The sequence below is a fragment of the Pan troglodytes genome, chromosome X (genome assembly GCF_028858775.2).
Source record: "Pan troglodytes isolate AG18354 chromosome X, NHGRI_mPanTro3-v2.0_pri, whole genome shotgun sequence".
Lineage (NCBI taxonomy): Eukaryota > Metazoa > Chordata > Mammalia > Primates > Hominidae > Pan > Pan troglodytes.
The window spans coordinates 3,865,841-3,887,715 of record NC_072421.2 but is presented as its reverse complement, the minus strand read 5'-3'; the positions used below and the strand labels follow the sequence as shown (position 1 = coordinate 3,887,715).

Sequence of the window (21,875 nt, the reverse complement as noted above, 5' to 3'; positions counted from 1 at the left end):
TAAAGAGATGTTCAAGAGACAGTTGTTTTTTGTTTTGTTTTGTTTCGTGATTTAATCAATGGGTTTGGGGCATGCCCGGAAAGAGGCTACCTAAGGGCATTATTTGACTAATCCCTGGAACTATGTCAACACACACTGAAAACTAAAGCTAGAGAAGGAATGAATTCCCATTTATGAACCAGTATTTCCTGACTATCAACTCTGTGGAAGCCACCCTAGGCGCAGGAGGCAGGTGGTGAGGAATTCCTAGACGCTGTGTTTCTTAGGAGGAGCTAAGATGAACCACGCTTCATGCAGGGGAAGCAACTTGTTTCTTAGGCTTATTCCTTCCTTCCTCCTGAAAGCCCCCTGACAGAGTGCTGGACGTAGGGCAGGACTTCTGAATCTAAAGAGCAGGCACTTCTCAATTATACTTTCTCCATGCATTGCCTTTTAAAAGCTGCATGCCTGCTGGGCTGGGTGGCTCACGCCTGTAATCCCAGCACTTTGGGAGGCCGAGGTGGATGGATCACTTGAGGCTAGGAATTCGAGTCCAGCCTGAGCAACATAGTGAGACCCTGTCCGCACCAAAAAAAAAAAAATTAGCCCAGCGTGGTGGCGCAAGCCTCTAGTACCAGCTGCATGGGGGACGGAGGTGGAGAATCGCTTGCGCCTCAGAGGCAGAGGTTACAGTAAGCCGAGATCGCACCACTGGCACTCCAGCCTGGGCAACAGAGAGAGACTCTGTCTCAAATACATAGATACATATATACATACATACATACATAAATGCCGCACGCCATCAGCCTGCTTCAGGGGCATCTCAGCAGACAGGATTCGTTGTACAAGTACATGGTACCACTGGGCTTGTAAAAAAATTTTTTTTTATACTCACAGATGTCTTTTGTAGATCAAAGAACACAACAGGCAAACACTGACCCTAAGGACATTTCAAAATGCTGGTTCAGGGAGAGGAATACGGCTAACCAGAGGTATAGCGAAAAGCAGTCGCTGGTGCACCCTACAACAAGCTGGTGCAATGGTGCCTTTCCGGGCCCTACACACCTGTCTGAGCTCCATGTTTTTATCCCAGGTTGGCTCTGCTGACTGAAGATACTCGCCTGACCTCTCCCCACCATTCCAGGTCTGACTTATCCAGGAAGCCAGGCAGCCGCCGCCTCCTCTTCCTCTGCCTCCTGGAATAGGGACCTACCCTCTGCACCCTCTACTTTTTGCCTTGTCGCCAGGTCGCTCCCACCCTCCCACCGCCCCCTCCCCAGACAATACCATCAGACTCTCCGAACGTCCCAACCCTCGCCTTGCCCCTCGAAGGCTCCCCAAGCCGGAGGGGAGCCGTTCCACCTTTCTGGCAGGAAGACTCTGGCAAGGGGAGGGAGGCGGGCGCCGGGGAGTCCTGGAGAGGCCGGAGGGCGTGGCGGCGGCTCTCACGTTGCAGCCCTGCCTGCAGCTAGTGGGATGCCGGCGGGGCCAGCCCGCTCCTGCCTGCACACGGTCTGGGAAGAGCTGCCAGAGAAAACGCCGTCTGGCCCGGAGAAGCGCAAACCCTGCTCCTTCTCTCTCTCCTGAAAGGAACGGAAACGTTCCCAGCGCTGCTTAGGCGCTCTCCAAGCGCGGACTCTACTGCGGCTCCCACCGCGCTCCCTGCATCTCGCCCTTCCCTCCTGGGGTCCTGGACTTCTCTCTGACAAAGAGCCCTCCTTCCCCGAGCCGCCTGCGGTTCTTGCAGCTGGAGTGGGCGAGGCATGCCCACCCGGGCCCAGGCGCAATGAAGACGCGAGAGGAAGGCTGAGCGCAGAGCGGCGCGGCCAGGGTCCCTTGGCTCGGGCCCGCGCCCCGTCTCCCCGGGGTGGGGCAGGGTGGGGGTGTGCCGAGGCGTGGACTTGGGGAAGCCTCGCAGCGCCGGGAATAAAAGGGCGCCGGCTTGCTGTGCCGCGCTGGGAAGCCGAGCTGCCTCACCCCCGGCCCCGGGAAGGGCATGGCCCCGGCAAACTCCCGGCCGTGACTCGCGCGCCCCGGCTCGGTGGATGCTCCCGGCGCACCGCTCCCGTGTGCGGCGGCTTCCCAAGGACAGGTGAGGACCCAGGGTGGCCAGGGCGCCCCAGGGCTGCCGTGTCTGCCTGCAGGGGGTGAAGGGATTTGAGACACCCAAGGGAAACACTGGGGGTAAAGGGCCTGCATGCAGGCAGATTGCACCGTTCCCCAGCACTGTTTGAAGTTGCTAAGAAATCAGGATACCTGAATTCCTGCAATTTTAAGTAGCTAAGGATCAGATAGGGAGGAGAGCCGGATCTTGAAGGAGGATGCACTGAATAGGTCTAATTAAGCCCAGACATCCCATGCCTCCTTTCCTCCCTCTCCCCAAAGCGCTCCCCATCCCTGGCTCTCTCTGGAGACCTTCAACCCCGCCATCCCGCGTTTCTAGGAAGCTGCCAACGGAATTCCTAAGTGAAGCCCACTCTGCTCTTGCAATCGGTGGGGGAAAGGACGCTTGAGGAGCCTCTTTCCAAGTTGCTCAGGCTGTGGCTACTTCAAGTCTCCTCTCCCTCCTCTCTTCCCCCTCTCCTTCCCCGCCTCTTTCCTCCTACTCTTACCCAGGCTTTCCCTGGAAAGGGGACAGCCCAACGCCTAGAGTGATCCGAGGCATGCAAAAAAACCGGGACGGTCATCACGCAGACAGAAGGGGTTTGGTGTCCGAGTCCCGGGCGGCGGGGACTCGCAGGGCCACCCCAGCCGCGTTCCGGGAAAGCTCGTAATTCATCCCGCAGCCAGCTCGACGCGACCCAGCGGACTCTGGAAGCCGGCCAGGGGCTCAGGGCTGCCCGCCCGGCCACTCCAGGTTGTCTGCCTAGGGCCAAGACGAAAGCAGACGGCCTCACGCCCCCACCCCTGCTTCCCGGCGGGGTTCGCAGACCGTCTCTGGCGGCCTAGCTGGCGCCGGGCCGCTTTCTCCGCGGCGGAGAGACGCGACTCCGAGTCCCCGGGATTAGGGTTGTCTGGGGGCGAGTTTCCTGGGTCTCCCGGGAGGTTGGTGCCGGGGTGGGAGGCCGGACAGGGAGTTGGGGCTGAAGAGTCCTATGGAACGCCCGGGCCAAGTCCGCCCGCAGGCACAGGACGCTGGGGACTGGCGCGGCTGCCCTTGGAACCAGCCCAGCGCCGAGGTCAGGCGCGCAGGCAGGGGCGGGGAAAGCCCGGGCTCTGGCGAGAGAGAAAACTCCGAGGACTTTTGCAGAGCTGCAGGAGCCGGTTTGTTCCAGCGCCCAGAGGCGGAGCCCGGACTTGCTTTTTGCAAAGCTACCTGTGCGCCATCAGTTCTTTATGGGCAGCTGAAGGGAGACGCGCCCCCGGGCTTAAGAGAATAACCTTTTCTAGGTCACTTAAAGGCAGGAAAAGCTACAGGTTTGGGATGTTCCTCTCTTATAGGAAGGATTTTAGAATTTTATTTTTATTTTTTGAGACGGAGTTTCGCTCTTGTTGCCCAGGCTGGGGTGCAATGGCTCGATCTCGGTTCACCGGAACCTCTGCCTCCCGGATTCAAGCGAATCTCCTGCCTCAGCCTCCCGAGCAGCTGAGATTATAGGCATGCGCCACCACGCCCAGCTAATTTTGTTTTGTTTGTTTGTTTGTATTTTTAGTAGAGACGGGGTTTCTCCATGTTGGTCAGGCTGGTCTCGAACTCCTGACCTCAGGTGATCCGCCCGCCTCGGCCTCCCAAAGTGTTGGATGACAGACCTGAGCCACCGAGTCCGGCCTGGGTTTTAGAATTTTAATCAGCAGTTCGCGCTCGTTCAGAACCCGGGCGAATGGGCAGGCGCGTGTTTGTTGTGTATCCCTATTTACTTTCCATGTGTGTCACTATTTTTAAGTGAACGCCATTCAAGAGATGACAAAAATGTTAGATGACATAGGCATTGCCAGGACACGAAGAAAATGATCACCGCCATTCTAAATGAAGTAGCTGATGCAATCTAGCTTTACCCGAGCTTTTCCATTTTTTAGTGACTCCATTTTTTTCTGTTTGCCTGAATATATTTCATAAGCAGTCCCTTCCTGTTTATTGAATGATCAGAGGTTCCCCCAAACTTCCTCCCCGATTAACAGCAACTCTATATCATCAAAAAAACTCTCTGGCTTTTCCAAGACAAAAAAATAAGGATAGTAAATACACCCAGAAATAACAGGATGAATATCCTTCTAGCAAATACCTCTTTAAGCTGTTCAAGAAGCTAGAATTAAAGGTTTGAAAAATATCATTAAAGGAAAGAATACGAATAAACACTTCTTGGGAAGTTTTAAATTCAAATATATGCAATATATAATGGCTCAGTCTTGTTGTTGGAGGCAGAAACACAATATTTTATTATTTTTTAATTATGGATACATAAATATAAACCTCTTTCTTCTCTGTCTCTCTCTCTCTCGTCTCTCTCTGTTTCATAGCCGCAATTACAGAGTGCAAGATAGATTTCCAAATCATAGTATCCAAGCCAAGAATCAAGACTATATTCTATAGTCATGATTAAAGTGAATGGTGAAAAGTTTAGAAAAAAAACCATGTTTCGTCTTTCTCAATTCCCATGGTTTAAGCGTCACTACAACACATCGTGTGAAGTCCTGGGAAGCTTGAAACCCTGATGCACAATTCAAATTTAAAAATTGTCCACAGTTCGTCGGTGCTACCTGTGAATAAGCGCATCTCTTCGTTGTTCTACCTCAGGTATCCGAGAATCAGGCACCCCGACAAGATGCCCAAGCGCGCGCACTGGGGGGCCCTCTCCGTGGTGCTGATCCTGCTTTGGGGCCATCCGCGAGTGGCGCTGGCCTGCCCGCATCCTTGTGCCTGCTACGTCCCCAGCGAGGTCCACTGCACGTTCCGATCCCTGGCTTCCGTGCCCGCTGGCATTGCTAAACACGTGGAAAGAATCAATTTGGGGTTTGTACCACTTTCTTCCCGAACCTTCCCACTGTCAGTGCGTGCGTCTTGATCTGGTTTTGCATGTGTGTATGTGCATTTACTTAACTTCATATGTGCATTTCCTCTGTGTAGCTCTGTCGAGAATTATGGAGCTGCAGATGGGCAGAATAGAGAGAAAAAGTTTTAGTTATGCTAAACGCAGCTTTTTCGATGATTATCTCAATATATCCATCAGCTGCCACTGCTGTAAGGTCTATTAACGAGCAGCATGAACAACTTTAGAGTTGGTTGAGAAATTCCCTTGATAGCATTTCTTTAATACATTGTTGAAGTGAATGCATGAGACACACACTTAAACATATGAAGATGATTTAAGTAGACTTCAGCAACGATTTAAGAATAATAAAAATAAGGAGAACATCTGTGCCATTTTATAAGTCATGTAGATGATAGAATTGCGACTTTGAGGCAATAAAAGAGTTCCTGCAGATTTTGCCTGTTAAAAATATCAACGTCTTTTTAAAAACCTATTTTGATGTGGCTTGCCAGACAGACTTTTAATATATTGGTTTCATTTTATACACACGAATGTTTTGTGGACCCAAGTGTTAGTTGCTATGAACTACAGGTGCTCAACTGCAATTTTAATAGTTAACAATCATTTGGAGTTCGTCAACAAAATATATTAGCTACTTTTTAGCATCTATCCCCAGAACAACTGATTAAATTAGTGTTTGTGAAATATCCACCATGGAGATGTTTTAGTAAAAATAAAATGGCCAGATTTGAGCCAATGCAAAATAACTGTAAATGTACCTGGACATCTTATAGAACAAAGTTAAAAGAAAAAACTCTCCTCTATTGACAGTGGTAGAAGAAGAGAATGAAACATTGAGATAATAAGATGGAAATTTCTCTATCGACAGTGGTAGAGTCAGGGAATGAAGCGTTGAGGGAGTAAGATGGAAACTTCCCTGTTGACAGTGGTAGAATAAGAGAATGAAACGTTGAGGGAATAAGATGATAATTTCCCTAACCCATGGCAACAGACCATTAAATAGGTTTCTCAATGAAATGCTGTTAGACTTTATGAGTTGACCATCTGAACATCCAACCACAACAATGATAGCTCATTGGGGAAAACAGCTTGGCGTTGGCAGAGGAGGGAATAGTAACACATAAGCCAGCTTCCCTTTTTACAATCTTGTAATTTATCGGACACATTTCTTGTGTAATGGAAGTAAGAAAAAGGGAAGAGGTGCTAAAGCCCATTAGTTTTATTTATTTATTTATTTCCTTAACTTTAAGTTCCAAGATACATGTGCAGAGTGTACAAGTTTGTTACATAGGTATATGTGTGCCCTGGTGGTTTGCTGCACCTATTGACCTATCCTCTATGTTCCCTCCCCTCAACCCCCACCCCCCAGCAGGCCCTGGTGTGCGTTGTTCCCCTCCCTGTGCCCATGTGTTCTCAATGTTCAACTCCCATTTATGAGTGAGAACATGCAGCGTTTGGTTTTCTCTTTCCCTTGTTAGTTCGCTGAGGATGATGGCTTCCAGCTTCATCTATATCCCCGGAAAGGACAAGATTTCCTTCCTTTTTATGGCTGCATACTATTCCATGGTGTATATGTACCACATTTTCTTTATCCAGTCTATCATTGGTGGGCATATGGGTTGGTTCCATGTCTGCTAAAGCCCATTTGAATCCTGGGGGAAGGTGCGTGTGATATTTGCAGAACAGAAAGTGGGGCTTTAACTGTAACTTCTTTTTCCTCCACCCTTGGTGTGCAAAATGGCTCTGTCTAGGAATTGTTTTTTATACATGAACCATTTTAACACATGATCTAACTTGCTGGGATTAGCCACCTCATCTCTCAAACCCAGCACCTTGGCAGGTCCCATGCTGGGGGTACCATCAGCCAGGCCTTGGTGGAGCCCTCTAAAAAGCTTGGGGTTGATGCAGAATGTATATATTTTATATATATTATATTTATAATATATATAATATATAACATATAATGTAAATATACATATTATATAATATATAACATATGTATAATATATTATATATTATATATATTATAATAATATATATTATATATTATATATATTATAATAATATATATTATATATTATATATATTATAATATATAATATATATACATAATATATAGTAATAATATATATAATGTAAATATACATGTTATATATAATATATATGTATATTATATATATTAATTATATATTATATATAATTCTATTATATATTATATATATAATTATATATTATATATAATTCTATTATATATTATATATATAATTATATATTATATATAATTCTATTATATATTATATATATAATTATATACATTATATATTATTATATATTATATATAATAATTATATAGTATATATTATGTATATAATATATAATATATTGTATAATATATTATATATTATGTATAATATATAATTATGTATAATATATTATATATTATGTATAATATATAATATATGTATAATATATTATATGTTATGTATAATATATAATATATGTATAATATATTATATGTTATGTATAATATATAATATATGTATAATATATTATATATTATGTATAATATATAATATATGTATAATATATTATATATTATGCATAATATATAATATATGTATAATATATTATATATTATGTATAATATATAATATATGTATAATATATTATATATTATGTATAATATATATTATGTATAATATAATATACATAATATATATTATACATAATATATTATGTATAATATATATCATACATAATATATATTATATATAATATATATTAATATAATATATATTATGTATAATATATAATATATATTATACATAATATATATCTATTTGCGGTGCTTCTTGCACAGCAGGTTTGTGTGTTTGTGTTGTGTGTTGGGAAGGGGGATATCAGGCTGGAAATGAGGGTGGAGACAGTCCCTGCATGCACCCTCCCCAGAGAGGTGATTTGTTTAATGGCTTGAGACTTACAGCACCAACAAGACTATTACTTCTGAAGTTGTTTGCGTCTCATTTACAGTTTCTGGGATGCTTTTCTTCCCGTTCATTTTTAAACTGAAGTACTTTGTAAGTGCAAAACATAACTAACCTCTAAATTACAACACCATTTCTGATGGTTTCATTTTAAACAACTCACGATAAAGATTGACTTTAACGTAGGAATAAAACAGACATACCAACATGTTAAAGTTTCTTTTTCCTATTGCTGCCAGTAATATCTAGAGATAGTTTTCTGTAATATTAAAAAGAAAAGAAAAAGTTTAAAACCCTAGAGAATCACTTCACTGCATCAACATCTATTACTTCCATCTGGTTTAATTTGTAACAGGAACTAATATACTACTTGAAAAAAATCACTAATAATATCATAATAGCATAGTTTCAGAAAAATCAATCTCAAATTAGGTAATGAGTCTGGCATCTTGCATTTTGTTGGGGAAAAAACTGAAACAAGAGCAATGTCTAACAGATAAAACTCAGAGATTGATTTGTGTTTTAACAGTCTGGAGAAAATATAAGATTCTCAAGGAATGAGGAATTGTTGGCCAAGTGCTGATGAAACCTTCTATTCCCACACAGCTGTTTTTAGGGTTCTTTGTCAGCATTGCTGTTTCCTGCTTGGACAAACTAAAAGCGTTTCTGAAAATTGCTTTCCAAATATTTTTTTTCAGGAACCAACAACATAGCATCCACCTAGAGATGGATTTACAGACTCTTAAATATTTTTTTCCCTCTATTAAAAGACTGGTTTTGATGATGCCTTTCTGCAACTTCAACAATGCCCATACTTGCCTATTTTATTTTAAGTTCTGCCTTGTGATATTAAGCGGAACCGAAGACATAATTTTGCAAATATTGTCTGCCATAAACATTTCACAGAGTTGGTTATACATTCAGTGATTGCCAATCAATAGGCGATGAAGATAGTCTGGAATGTAAGCCAAGGGGCTAATAAGCCATAGAACTGCACTTTATTCAGGGTCATCCCAGTCTCCAGTTAGATTCTGTTCCCTGAGTGTCGTGCTAATTTCCCAGACTCTGCTGATTTTTAGAAGGATGCAAGAAGGGGACATGTATACCCTTGGGTTCTGAGAGGGGGTACTCAAGTGATTCCCTGGGCTTCTGTATGTTCCAGAATATCCGCCCCATTCTCACATCTGGCGCCCTTGGCATCTGCATCTGCAAGCTCTCTAATGCCCCTTAAAAACAAGCAGGGGGGTCCGGGCACGGTGGCTCATGCCTGTAATCCCAGCACTTTGGGAGGCTGAGGCGGGTGGATCACGAGGTCAGGAGATCGAGACCATCCTGGCTAACACGGTGAAAGCCCGTCTATACTAAAAAATTCAAAAACATTAACTGGGCGTGGTGGTGGGCTCCTGTAGTCCCAGCTACTTGGGAGGCTGAGGCAGGAGAATGGCGTGAACCTGGGAGGCAGAGCTTGCAGTGAGCCAAGATCGCGCCACTGCACTCCAGCTTGGGTGACAGAGCGAGACGCCATCTCAAAAAACAAAAAAACAAAACAACAACAACAACAAAACAAGCAGGGGCAAGATGACAAGGTCAGGCAGGTTTCTGAGCTGATGTGGAGCCCATCCCAGACTTTGGGTGCCTTCCTGAAAGGGGAATTTATTCAGATGTGAAGGGAAATCAACCAGTATTATCCTTTGTTCCTATTTTCCCTTCTTCTCCACCTTGATAGTTGTGATCAAAATTCTCAGGTTAAATTTGACATTCAGCTATCCATGGCTTTAGTATGAGCCATTCTGTTTTTCTCAATATCATCTATCTATCTATCTATCTATCTATCTATCTATTATCTATAATCTGCCTATTACTTGTCTACCTACCTACCATCTATCTCTATCATCAATCAACAAATCTATCTCTCTACCTGTCTATATCTATCTACCTACCTATCTATGTATCTATCTATCATCTATCTGTCATGCATCTGCCTATCACCTATCTACCTACCTATCATCATCAATCAGCCAATCTATCTCTCTACCTACCTATCATCTATCTATCAATCTATCTATCTATGTATCATCTGTCTGCCTATCACCTACCTATCATCGATCTCTATCATTATCTATTGATGTATCTATTCTATCTATCTGTCTATCATCTATTAATCTACCTATCTATTCTCTATCATCTATTTATCAATAATCTATGTACCTACCTATCATCTCTATCAATCAATCTATCTCTGTCTATCATGTATTCTGTCTATCTATCTATCTACCTATCATCTATCATCTATCTATCACCTATGTACCTGTCATCTATCTTTATCATCTGTCTAGCTATATATTATCTATGTATCTATGTACCTATCTATCATCTGTCTGGCTGTCTATCTATCTATCTGTCTGTCTATCTATCTATCTATCATCTGTCTGCCTATCTATCTATCATCTATCTATGACAATAGTTATCAACAATGGATGAGTTCGCCCCTGGAAAACATTTGGCAACATCTGGAGACCTTTTTGGTGACCACAACTATGGAAGGAGAACATATCACACCCTTGAAGTAAAATGTGCTGAGGAACATCCGGCTGTTTCTGACCCATTTCAGAGACAGAGCCTCAGAGCCCTATCTCCTCTGTCTGAAGATCTGCTTCCTTCTTCCGGGCTCTGTTCAGGTGATATTATTTACTCCCAGGGTTCTATTCCATTGGTCGGTTGGCCAGTCTCCCCTGAACGTGCATCGTGGGTCTCCATCTTGGTCTTGAGCCCTATTCCCCCCTTAGATTCTTACAAAATTCTCAAACATCCCATGGCAAATACAGCTTTGAATTCTTTCCCCAACACCTGTCTCTCCCAGCCTTTGCTGTCCAGCAAATGATAGAATCCACCCACTTACTCCCCTCCAAGTAGAAGTCCTTCCCTCAAGTTTGTCCTCATTCCCACTCCCACCACTCAGCCATGCCTGCTGGCTCTTCCTCTAAATACATTTGGAAATGTTCTGTATGCCTTCATGTTTACTGCCACACCTGGTCATGGATCCAACATCCCTCAATATCTCTGCAGGATTCACCTCATTTCTGCCTCCCTCTCTTGCCCAGCTCTGACACGTTCTCCAGGTAGTGGCCAACACTGCTGTTTTAACACATACTTCAGTTCATGGATGAATAGATATATAATTGATATATAGATTATAACAGATAGATACTTGATAGATGATAGGATGATAGATGGATTGATAGAGAGGATTATAGATAGATTGATGGATGATAGGTAGGTATAGGGTAGGTAGATAGATAGATAGATACAGACAGAGAGACAGATAGACAAATTTGCACGTGCTAAGGCAAAGTTACCAAATTTCTGCAATCTTGATGTTTAGGACTGAATCAATGTGGGTTGCAGGGGCCATCGTGCGCATTACAGGATGTTGAGCATCATCTCTATAGAGAACAAATCAATGGCCGTGCCATAAAGTGGGCAAGCTTGGTGAGTCTAAGGAACAGAAAGATGGCCAATAACTCTGACCTTTATGGCCAACAGCAAAATACCAGAGAGCTAACTAGTTGTCCACCACGGAGTATTCTTCTAAAATGATGAGGCCATGCCCAAACGTCCCTTTGTTTCTTAAGCCCTACTTCAAATCTCAGCTCCCCAGAGAGCCCTGCCGTAGACATCGGCCAACCAAACCCCTTCTACTCTCCTTCCTGTGCTTTAATTATTTCCTTATGAAATTTACAACTATCCGAAATGATCTTTTTCATTATTTTTACCTTTCTAGTCATCCTTCTTGCTAAGAGAGCTGAGCCCTTGCCTATTTGGTTGACCCACCCAGAATAGTAACTTGCAGACACACAAAGCTCAAATTATAGCTGTGACTGCGTTGCAGAATGAATCCATGCATGTAGAATCTGTAGCAGACATCGTTTCATATTGAGCGAAGTTCAAACAGCACCTGCCTTATTTTCCCTTTGATTTCTCCATCTCTAAAAGCATTAGAACTTGTTTTCAGAGCCCACTACATCCTGAAGGCACATACGAAGCTGATCTGTACAAAGTTTTTGCAGTTTTTTAAAGTAAAATTCAAATGACATGGCATTCACCCTTGTAGCCTCTACAATTCAGTGCCATTTAGTACATTCAAACTATTGTGCATCCATCATCTCTATCTTGTTCCAAACATTTTCACCACCCCAAAAGGAGACCTCATATCCATTAAGCAGTCATTCTCTACTCCCTCTCCTCCTCCAGCCTTTGGGAACCACTGCTTTGTTTTCTGTCTCTATGAATTTGACTATTCTGAACATTTCATATACATAGAATCATACAATAGATCAGCGGTCCCCAGCCTTTTTGGCACCAGGGACCAGTTTTCATGGAAGACAATTTTTCCACAGACAGGATTGGGGAGGGAGTAGTTTTGGGATGACTCAAGCATATCACATTTTTGTGCACTTTATTTCTATTATTATTACATTGTAATAATATAATGAAATAATTCTACAACTCACCATAATGTAGAATCAGTGGGAGCCCTGAGCTTATTTTCCTTCAACTAGACAGTTCCATCTGGGGGTGACAGGAGACAGTGACAGATCATCAGGCATTAGATTCTCATAAGGAGTGCGCAACCTAGATCCCTCGCATGCACAGTTCAGAATAGGATTTGTGCTCCAATGAGAATCTAATGCCGTCGCTCATCTGACAGGAAGTGGAGCTCAGGCAGTAATGCCAGCAATGGGGAATGGCTGTAAATACAGCTGAAACTTTGCTGGCTCACCCACCACTCACCTCCTGCTGTGCAGCTTGGTTCCTAACTGGTCCGGTACTGCTCTGTGGCCTGTGGTTTGAGGACCACTGCAGTAGGTGACCTGTAGGGCTTCTTGCAGTGAACAACATGGTTCAAGGGTCACCCACATGGTAGCCTGTGTCAGAGCTTCATTCCTTTTTGTAGTGTGCATCTTGAGCAATGATTACTGCCACTGCATAGTGATTTTGCAGAAAATCAATTTAAAGAGTGAATGAGAATATGTGCCATGTAGACTTCTACTCTGTCGTCGGCATTTCTGAAATGTACATTTAGACTCTCTTTGCTTCTCACTCACGTGCATTGCATTTTTCCTCATGGCTGTTATTTCAGTCAAACAAAAACCTCTGAACAATTCTGAGGATGCCATCCGCAAACATACCCTGTAAGACTTTCTTGGCCCTCTCTTGTGTGCTAAATCATCTGTGCTTATGTTTAAATAAGAAGAAATAAGGTATTCTTTTAAAAATAAAAATGGCGGCCAGGCGCAGTGACTCACGCCTGTAATCCCAGCACTTTGGGAGGCCGAGGCGGGCAGATCACCTGAGGTCAGGAGTTTGAGACCAGCCTGGCCAACATGGTGAAACCCTGTCTCTACTAAAAATACAAAAATTAGCCGGGCGCGGTGGCACACGCCTGTAGTCCCAGCTACTCGGGAGGCTGAGGCCAGAGAATTGCTTGAATCCGGGAGGCAGAGGTTGCAGTGAGCCGAGATGGCACCACTGCACTTCAGCCTGGGCGACAGAGGGAGACTCTATCTCAAATGAATAAATAAGTAAAATAAAAATAAAAAAATAAAAAATAAAAAATGGCAACTTAGTATGGTCATTATCCATGATTGACACTTCATTTACCCACAAGATGGGAACTTAAAAACCCTGCAAACACAGCAACAACAACAATAATGTCCCCATTATAGAGGAGAGGAGACTCTGAACGACGCTGAATGCATCCAAGAATACACAGTCACTATGGTAAAACACAAGGATCTTGAGAACAAAGCTTTACCTTGCATTCAGGGACGATCAACTGAGGCGGGAGAGGCTATCAATATCTACTTGACACTTTATTTTATTTAGTGAGTTGAAACATATGGAATCAGGGTGCAAAGTTCCTGGAAAGATAACGTAGCAAAGAATGAATTAGAAATGTATCAGGTAGATTTCTACTCTGGAGTCAGCTGAAATCAGGTCTGAAATTGGTCATTTGAGTGTCTCTGAGAAGAATCATTGAATGGACATGTTTACGAATATTATGATTCTTGTATGATTTTTACATTATTCATATTATGTATAAATTTTTGAACATCTGAATATGTTTTCATTGAATGTCTTTATTCATATAACATATTGCTCATTATTCCCCTGCCTAACTACATTTTAGTTGCCATTTTTAACTCACGAATTCTTAGCATGTCTCTTTTTGTGTCTTGCTTGGCTGTGACTTTCCCTTTGATCTCCCTGGTATCAGCCTTGGTGTACCTATTCCCTCCAGAAACTCTGTAGCAGTCCTTGACACAGAGCAATGTCTGAGTGGCTACAGACATTATGTCCTTTAACCCACACAGGGCTCTCTGAAAAAAGAATCCTCAGTAGCATTACTAATGAAGAGTTTGAGCTTCCAAAAAGCTTGGTAACTTCTCTGGGATAGCCAGCGGGCAACGTGAAGTGTGCCTGACCTCAAAACATGAGGCCTAGAGGGTGTGGTGGCTGACATCTGTAATCCCAGCCCTTTGGGAGGCCGAGGCGGGTAGATCACTTGAGCTCAGAAGGTCAAGACCAGCTCGGGCAACATGGTGAAACCCCATCTCTACTAAAAATACAAAAATTAGCCAGGTGTGGTGGTGTGTGCTTGTAGTCACAGCTACTTAGAAGGCTGAAGTAGGAGGATGGCTTGAGCCCGGGACACAGAGGTTGCAGTGAGCCGAGATTGTGCCACCACACTCTGGCCTGGACAACAGAGCCAGACCCTGTCTTGAGAGAGAGAGAGAGAGACCTTTCTATGCTTCTATCTCACCTCTAAGGATCTCACGTCTACACACTGGGACCTCCTTTCCCCACCCAGCTTGCAGTAGTCAACACCTTCCTTCCCCTTTCTTATACTCTGCAGGAAACTGCTGAGCTCATGATTGGAAAAAATGCACCTCTTTCTTCTCTTACTTGGAATTTTACCCACTGAGGAGGTTCATGGTCCTTAACATGAAATAAAGCTTCATGCCCTTGAATTTCACTTATCTTTGCAGCATTATATTTCGGGGAGTTTTGCACCATGATTCCATGAATTTGAACTCACTAAATAAAATAATGTCAAGTAGATATTGACAGCTTCTCCCACCTCAGTTAACAGTGTCTGAATGCAGGTTGAAGCTTTGGTCTCAAGATACCTGGATTTTACTCTCACTGACTGTATTCTTGAATGCATTCAATGTCTTCTGTGAGTCTCCTCTTCTTTGTAATGGGGACATTATTGTTGTTGTCACTGTGTTTGCTTGTGGAATATTTAAGTTCCCATCTTGTTTTAATAAGACCAAAGTACCACTAGGTAATAGGAAAAAAACTTTGGAATGGAACATTGCATGGTTTAACCTCTTTTTTCCTATTCCTTGAAAATTTTGGAAAGTTTCTTTTTTTCTTTCTTTCTTACTTTTTTTTTTTTTTTTTTTTTTTTTTGATATGGGGTATTGCTCTGTTGCCCAGGCTGGAGTACAGTGGCACAATCACAGCTCTCTGCAGCCTCAACCTCCTGGGTTCAAGTGGTCTTCCCTGCTTAGCCTCCTGAGTAGCTGGGACCACAGGCTTGCACCATCACACCCAACTAATTTTTGTATTTTTTGTAGAGATTAGGTCTCACTATGTTGCCCAGGCTGGTCTTGAACTCCTGGGCTCAAGTGATCCTCTCGCCTCAGCCTCCCAAAGTGCTGGGATTATAGGCATGAGCTGCCATGCCCAGCCTGGAAACTTTCTTGAAACTCAGTTTCTGCTGTGGAAAGTTAGCCTGCTTCATGGGGTTTAGGTGATAAAGGGCAAAAGATAATACAAATAAAAAGATAAGACAAGGCTCAATTCCAGCTAAGTTTCCCACCTTCTATGGAATCCAAAGCATGTTCATAAGGTACACACATAGCTATGAGCCCAATTCTTTTAATATTTTACCTCTCACCAGTGTTAGATAAAGCAGAGCTTAGCTGACAAGACACTGGAGTAATGCACTAAAAAGAAGAGTGAAAAATATCATGTAATCAAGAAGAGAGAACCACTATATATGATTGTTCATTGACTACATGAGTCAAAATGATGAACAGGAAATAGGATCATCTTCTACTATATTTTCCCCATACACCATATTGAATCTATACAACATTATTTCAATAAGGTGGGATGCATTTAATTCCATCTGATGTTTTCTTTGCATAAATTTATCTTAAAAAGAAGAATGTGGCCGGGCGCGGTGGCTCACGCCTGTAATCCCAGCACTTTGGGAGGCCGAGGGGGGCGGATCAGGAGGTCAGGAGATCGAGACCATCCTGGCTAACATGATGAAACCCCATCTCTACTAAAAATACAAAAAATTAGCCGCATGTGGTGGTGGGCGCCTGTGGTCCCAGCTACTCGGGAGGCTGAGGCAGGAGAATGGCGTGAACCTGGGAGGCGGAGCTTACAGTGAGCCGAGATCATGCCACTGCACTCCAGCCTGGGCGACAGAGCGAGACTCCGTCTCAAAAAAAAAGAAAAAAGAAGAATGCAATTATGAAAGGAGGTCTTTGAAAAGTTTGATGCAATCAAGGTGAATGGTTTTTGAGGGCAGAGCTTATAAATTTCCTGCACTCAAAAATTTGTAGCTGAAAGGTGCTTCCTAAGGCTGGGTCTTAGGGGAGTCACACCTAACCTGGTGTTTCTGTTGACTTTGGAATTGTAGTCCAGGTTTGAGCACATATGAGTATGAGAAAATTGGACCATGCTAGTATCTGCTGCATTTAGCTATGAGCTGTTCACTTATGTTCCCTGCTAATTGATTTCCTTTTATGTAAGTGATAAGAAGAAGCAATCAATGATATCAGGCTAGATGTGTTATGTCTCAGCAGAAACAGTGATTTATGGTAACAGCGTGCAGGCTTCTCTATTCCTTTTTCAAATTGCTTATCCAGGGATCAAGTTTAAGCATTGTTGTGTGTTATTACCAATATGGCAATGAGAAATTTCTAAATTGGTCAAGAAAGCATCTTGACAATTATATACACAACAACAAAAAACCAAAAATTTAAAACAAAAAGAACTTATCTTGAGGACAGGTTACAGGAAGAAACAAAACAAACAAGAAACCTAGCATGTCTACGAGTAACTTTGATCATCCGTCAGACATGGCAGCCTGTCCATGGGAAATAAGAGTGTTGGTGTCTGTGGTCAACATTTCTATTTGGCCTTTAGCATGGAGCTGTCTCCTTTCTTACCATATGCAAAGCAAATTCCAATGCTGTGGATTTTCCCGGCCCTGCTAGCCACGTGTCCCTCTTTATTACTGTCACTTCAGCACAGAGTTTCCAAGAAAGAGACACGTGGAACAGCCTCATGTTGAATTCTAAATCCTACTGATGGACACACCAAATAGCCTCCTGACCACAACAGCATATTCCAAGTCAAAGTTCTCCATGAATGTTCCTTAGCAGACTGAAGACAAATAAATATGTGTCACTTTCTTCTTGACCCCAGAGATAGGGACACGAAGGGATAAACGTCTTTGGGAATGGCACCCCTGTAACCTCAGAATCACTACTTCATGACCAGGTGCAGTGACTCTTGCTTGTAATCCCAGCACTTTGGGAGCCCAGGCAGGAGGATCATATGAGGCCAGGAGTTCCAGATCAGCCTGGGCACATATCAAGACCCTGTCTCTACAAAAATGAAAAATAAAAAATTAGCCAGGGATAGTGGCCTGTGCCTGTAGTTCCAGCTACTTGGGAGGCTGATGTGGGAGGATTGCTGGAGCCTGGGAGGTGGAGGCTGCACTGAGCTACGATTGGACCACTGCACTCCAGCCTGGGTGACAGAGTAAGATTGTCTCTAATAAATAAATAAATAGACAAAAAGACTCACCATTTTACTAATTTGCTCTTGGGCAGGCTAGGGAATGTTTCCTATATGGGAGTTAAGTATTCGCTATTTATTTTCTTAATTATTATTATTATTATTATTATTACTATTCTTTAGGTTTAATAGCATACAGGCCCTGTCAGAAACCTCATTTGCAGGACTGACCAAGTTGGAGCTACTTATGATTCACGGCAATGAGATCCCAAGCATCCCCGATGGAGCTTTAAGAGACCTCAGCTCTCTTCAGGTAAACCCACGGCATTTATAAGCGTCACTAAATTGCATCCTCTAAGACCAGTAATAAAGAATAGAAATTATGTCATTCTCCTTAATGATCAATAAAACGGCTATTGTTTGACATGAAAGACAAGCTTCATGTCATTACTCTCCAGCCCTTTGTACTGGTTTCTGTTTGTGGTTGTGGCTTTTTAAACTATAAACAGGATCCTTTTGTTTTGTTTTGTTTTCCCCTGTCCTTGCAGGTTTTCAAGTTCAGCTACAACAAGCTGAGAGTGATCACAGGACAGACCCTCCAGGGTCTCTCTAACTTAATGAGGCTGCACATTGACCACAACAAGATCGAGTTTATCCACCCTCAAGCTTTCAACGGCTTAACGTCTCTGAGGCTACTCCATTTGGAAGGAAATCTCCTCCACCAGCTGCACCCCAGCACCTTCTCCACGTTCACATTTTTGGATTATTTCAGACTCTCCACCATAAGGCACCTCTACTTAGCAGAGAACATGGTTAGAACTCTTCCTGCCAGCATGCTTCGGAACATGCCGCTTCTGGAGAATCTTTACTTGCAGGGAAATCCGTGGACCTGCGATTGTGAGATGAGATGGTTTTTGGAATGGGATGCAAAATCCAGAGGTAAGAAGAGAGGAGAGCAGACCACTCCTAGCTGCACATTCTTTTATCTTTTTGGAGACGTTCCATTCTCCAAGGTTCTTATATTGACTTATTCAATGAAATCTGAGCTTCAATGAAATCTGAGCACCCAATCAGCTAGACAGGAACTCAGACTTTAAACGTTACCACTTAAATGTTAAGACATCTCCATTCCCCAACGCAAAGGCAGTTATCCCTTAGTGAAATGTAGTGCTCATGTAATCAGTTACATACAGGTGATGTGGGTTGCCATGGAATGGGTATCTGGAGGATCATGCCAGCCTTGGACTGCAGCTTAATGTGGGAAACTGGGACTGGGAAGGGGCTGTGAATGCATGTTCCATGAGAAATTCACAAAGGATGCTTGGAAAAGAGCAGGCTGATGAGAGGAGTGGCTACAAGGTCATTATTTTACGGACACGGAAGCGATGCTCACTATTGATCTAGAGAGCTATGACAACAACGAGGACTTATGTGTTGCAGTTGCAACAAAGTAGACTGTGATTCCTTTCTGCCTTCCTTCCTTCTCTCCCCTTCCTTCATCTTCCTTCCTTCCCTCCTTCCTTCCTTCCCTCCTTCCTTCCTTCTTTCTCTCCTTCCTTCCTTCTTCTCTCCTTCCTTCCCTCCTTCTTTCCTTCCCTCCTTCTTTCCTTTCTTCCTTCTCTCCTTCCTTCCTTTTTTCCTTCATTCCTTCCTTCTTTTTTCCTTGCTTCCTTCCTTCTCTCCTTCCTTCCCTGCTTCCCACCTTCCCTCCTTTACTCCTTCCTGCTCTCCTTCCTTCCCTCCTTCTCTCCTTCCTTCTTTCATTTTTTCCTTCCTTCCTTCCTTCTCTCCTTCCTTCCCTGGTTCCCACCTTCCCTTCTTTACTCCTTCCTTGTCTCCTTCCTTCATTCCCTCCTCCTCTCCTTCCTTCCCTCCTTCGTTCTCTCCTTCCTTCCTTCTTTCCTTCCTTCCTTCATTCCCTCCTTCCCTCCCTGCTTCCCACCTTCCCTCCCTCGCTCCTTCTTTCCTTCCTTCGTTCCTTCCTTCCTTCCCTCCCTCGCTCCTTCCTTCGCTTCCTTCCTTCCCTCCCTCCCTTCCTTCATTCCTTCCTTCTTCCTTCCTTCCTCCTGCCTTCTCTCCTGCCTTCCTTTCTTCCTTCTGTCCTTCCTTTCATCCCTCTCTTCCTTCCTCCATTCCTCCCCCCTTCACTCTCCCTCCCTCCCTATCTTCCCTTCCTTCCTTCCTTTCTCCCCCTTCTCTAAGCCCTACCTTGCAACCTATCCCCATCCTTAGATTGCATTGTGTTTACCATATCCTGGATCTATTTCCTCAACTCCATCCTCACAGCTGCTGGCCTGGATCAAGCTCCTTTCCTCTCTCTGGTAGAAAGGGGGAGCATTCTAAACAAGTGTCCCCATGTCCTTGTCAGCCCTGTTTTCCATTCACTCTCTACAAAGCAGTGAGAACATTTTTACAGGATGTGCACCCATTCAGGCCACACCTCTGTGTAACTGATTTCCATTGCTTTTAGGATAAGATACACATTTGCACATTCCCTCCAAGAAGTCTCCACACAATGGTCGCTCCACCTGTCCCCACTATCCTCTAGCATGGTGGTCCCATTGCTCTTCTTATTCGTTTATTTCTAGCCACACAGTCTTCCCGTCTGTTCCTTGCAGCTTCTAAACTTGTTTCCAACTCAACATCATTGGATTTGATCAGTTGCCTACTTGGGAGTCTTTACTGCTAGACATTCAAGAGGCTTGCTTTTTCTTAGCTTTTAGAGCTTCATTCCAAGAGGCCATCAAGCAATGGATGTGGGAAAGACAGAGGTACACCCACTTGTGAATGGTCTTAACCAGAAAAGACACACACCTCCTCCACTCATATTTCATTGGTGGGAACCAGTCCTCACACCCCAGTGGATGTAAGGGGGCCTGAAAATGCATTTGGATGGCTATTTTGTAGCAGCAACACTATATTATGGATGTGGACCCACAAAACTTTGCTGGGCAAAGAACCATCCCTGCTACTGTCTGGAGATACGCATGCATGTCTTTGTGTGTGCATGTCTATGCATGTATTTGTGCACATGTGTGTACATCTGTGTATGTGTAGATTTGCATGTATGTGAAAGAAACTCAAGATTGTAAAGTATTAAAGTTAGTTTTATATAGTGAGCATTTCTGAAGATTGCAATCCCAGGATCTTTCAGAGAGTTTCTGTTAGACTGCTGCATAGCAAGGTTTCAGCCCACAGCTTATACACAGATGGTGGAGCTTCTGCAGGTGCTCAGAAGTCACACCAAATGTGGTCAGAATTCACATCAGTTGTGCTCAGAAGTTATATTAGAGCTGATTCTCATCAAAGTTTGGGTGCCAGGGGACATCTGGTTATAGATTACAGAGGCATAGTCCTTAATCCTGCCAGACATTATCTTATGTGTAGAAAGAGGCAGGGGCTAGGAGCATTGAACTCATCTTTTCTAAAAGTGCAGTGATTCAGGCAAGAGACATGTGGACCTGTGCTCCATCCTGCTCATCATCTTCAGGGCATTCATGTAGAGGCTGTGCTCATTCACTGAGCCATGAAATTCAGCTGGCCAAGGGATTTTGTGAAATGCTCCTGCTTGTGTTTGCTGCCTTGTCTCACAGCATGTATGTGTGTGGGTATGAGTGTGAGTGTGAGTATGTGTATGTGTGTTGGGGGGAGATGTGCAAAACAATCCTATTCGCATGTTGAGGTGTTTGCTTTGAAAGTCACACAGAAAACCATGGTCAGGAGGGCAAAAGGAAAGATGGCAAAGCCAGTTAGGAGCTTTATAATTCTCCAAGTCACAGATGAAGCAGTATGACTGGCTTCTTCCCAATGGGAATGGGCAGAAGTAGGCAGAGGACTGCCATGAAAAACTCCTAGTCTTCCACTTTCCCCAGGCAGAGAGAGTATGGCATCACTTACTGAGATAGAACAGGCACGAGATTCTACATTTAGGTCAGGGAGAGAATATAAGTTTGTTTCATAGATGTCAGTTTGAGGACTCTTCTTGCTATCTAAATAGACATGTCAAAGAGGCAATGGGGTGTGGAACTCACGGAATGTGTTTGGACTAGAGAAGCACATATGGTAGTCATCACTGGCGGGTGGATGGTAATTG

At 43.6% G+C, this 21,875-nt stretch overlaps 1 protein-coding gene across 1 annotated transcript in view; it reads left to right on the top strand.

Annotated features, from left to right (window-relative positions):
• The first annotated feature begins 1,484 nt into the window (after positions 1-1,484).
• The window catches only part of MXRA5 (matrix remodeling associated 5), a 39,200-nt gene continuing 18,809 nt past the window's right edge, over positions 1,485-21,875 (top strand). Inside the window, exons 1-4 of the mRNA XM_024353007.3 lie at positions 1,485-2,071; positions 4,715-4,930; positions 17,966-18,095; positions 18,331-18,721. Coding sequence (XP_024208775.2) covers positions 2,025-2,071; positions 4,715-4,930; positions 17,966-18,095; positions 18,331-18,721 — 784 coding nt within the window. The 5' untranslated portion in view covers positions 1,485-2,024. The remainder of the gene's footprint in view (positions 2,072-4,714; positions 4,931-17,965; positions 18,096-18,330; positions 18,722-21,875) is intronic.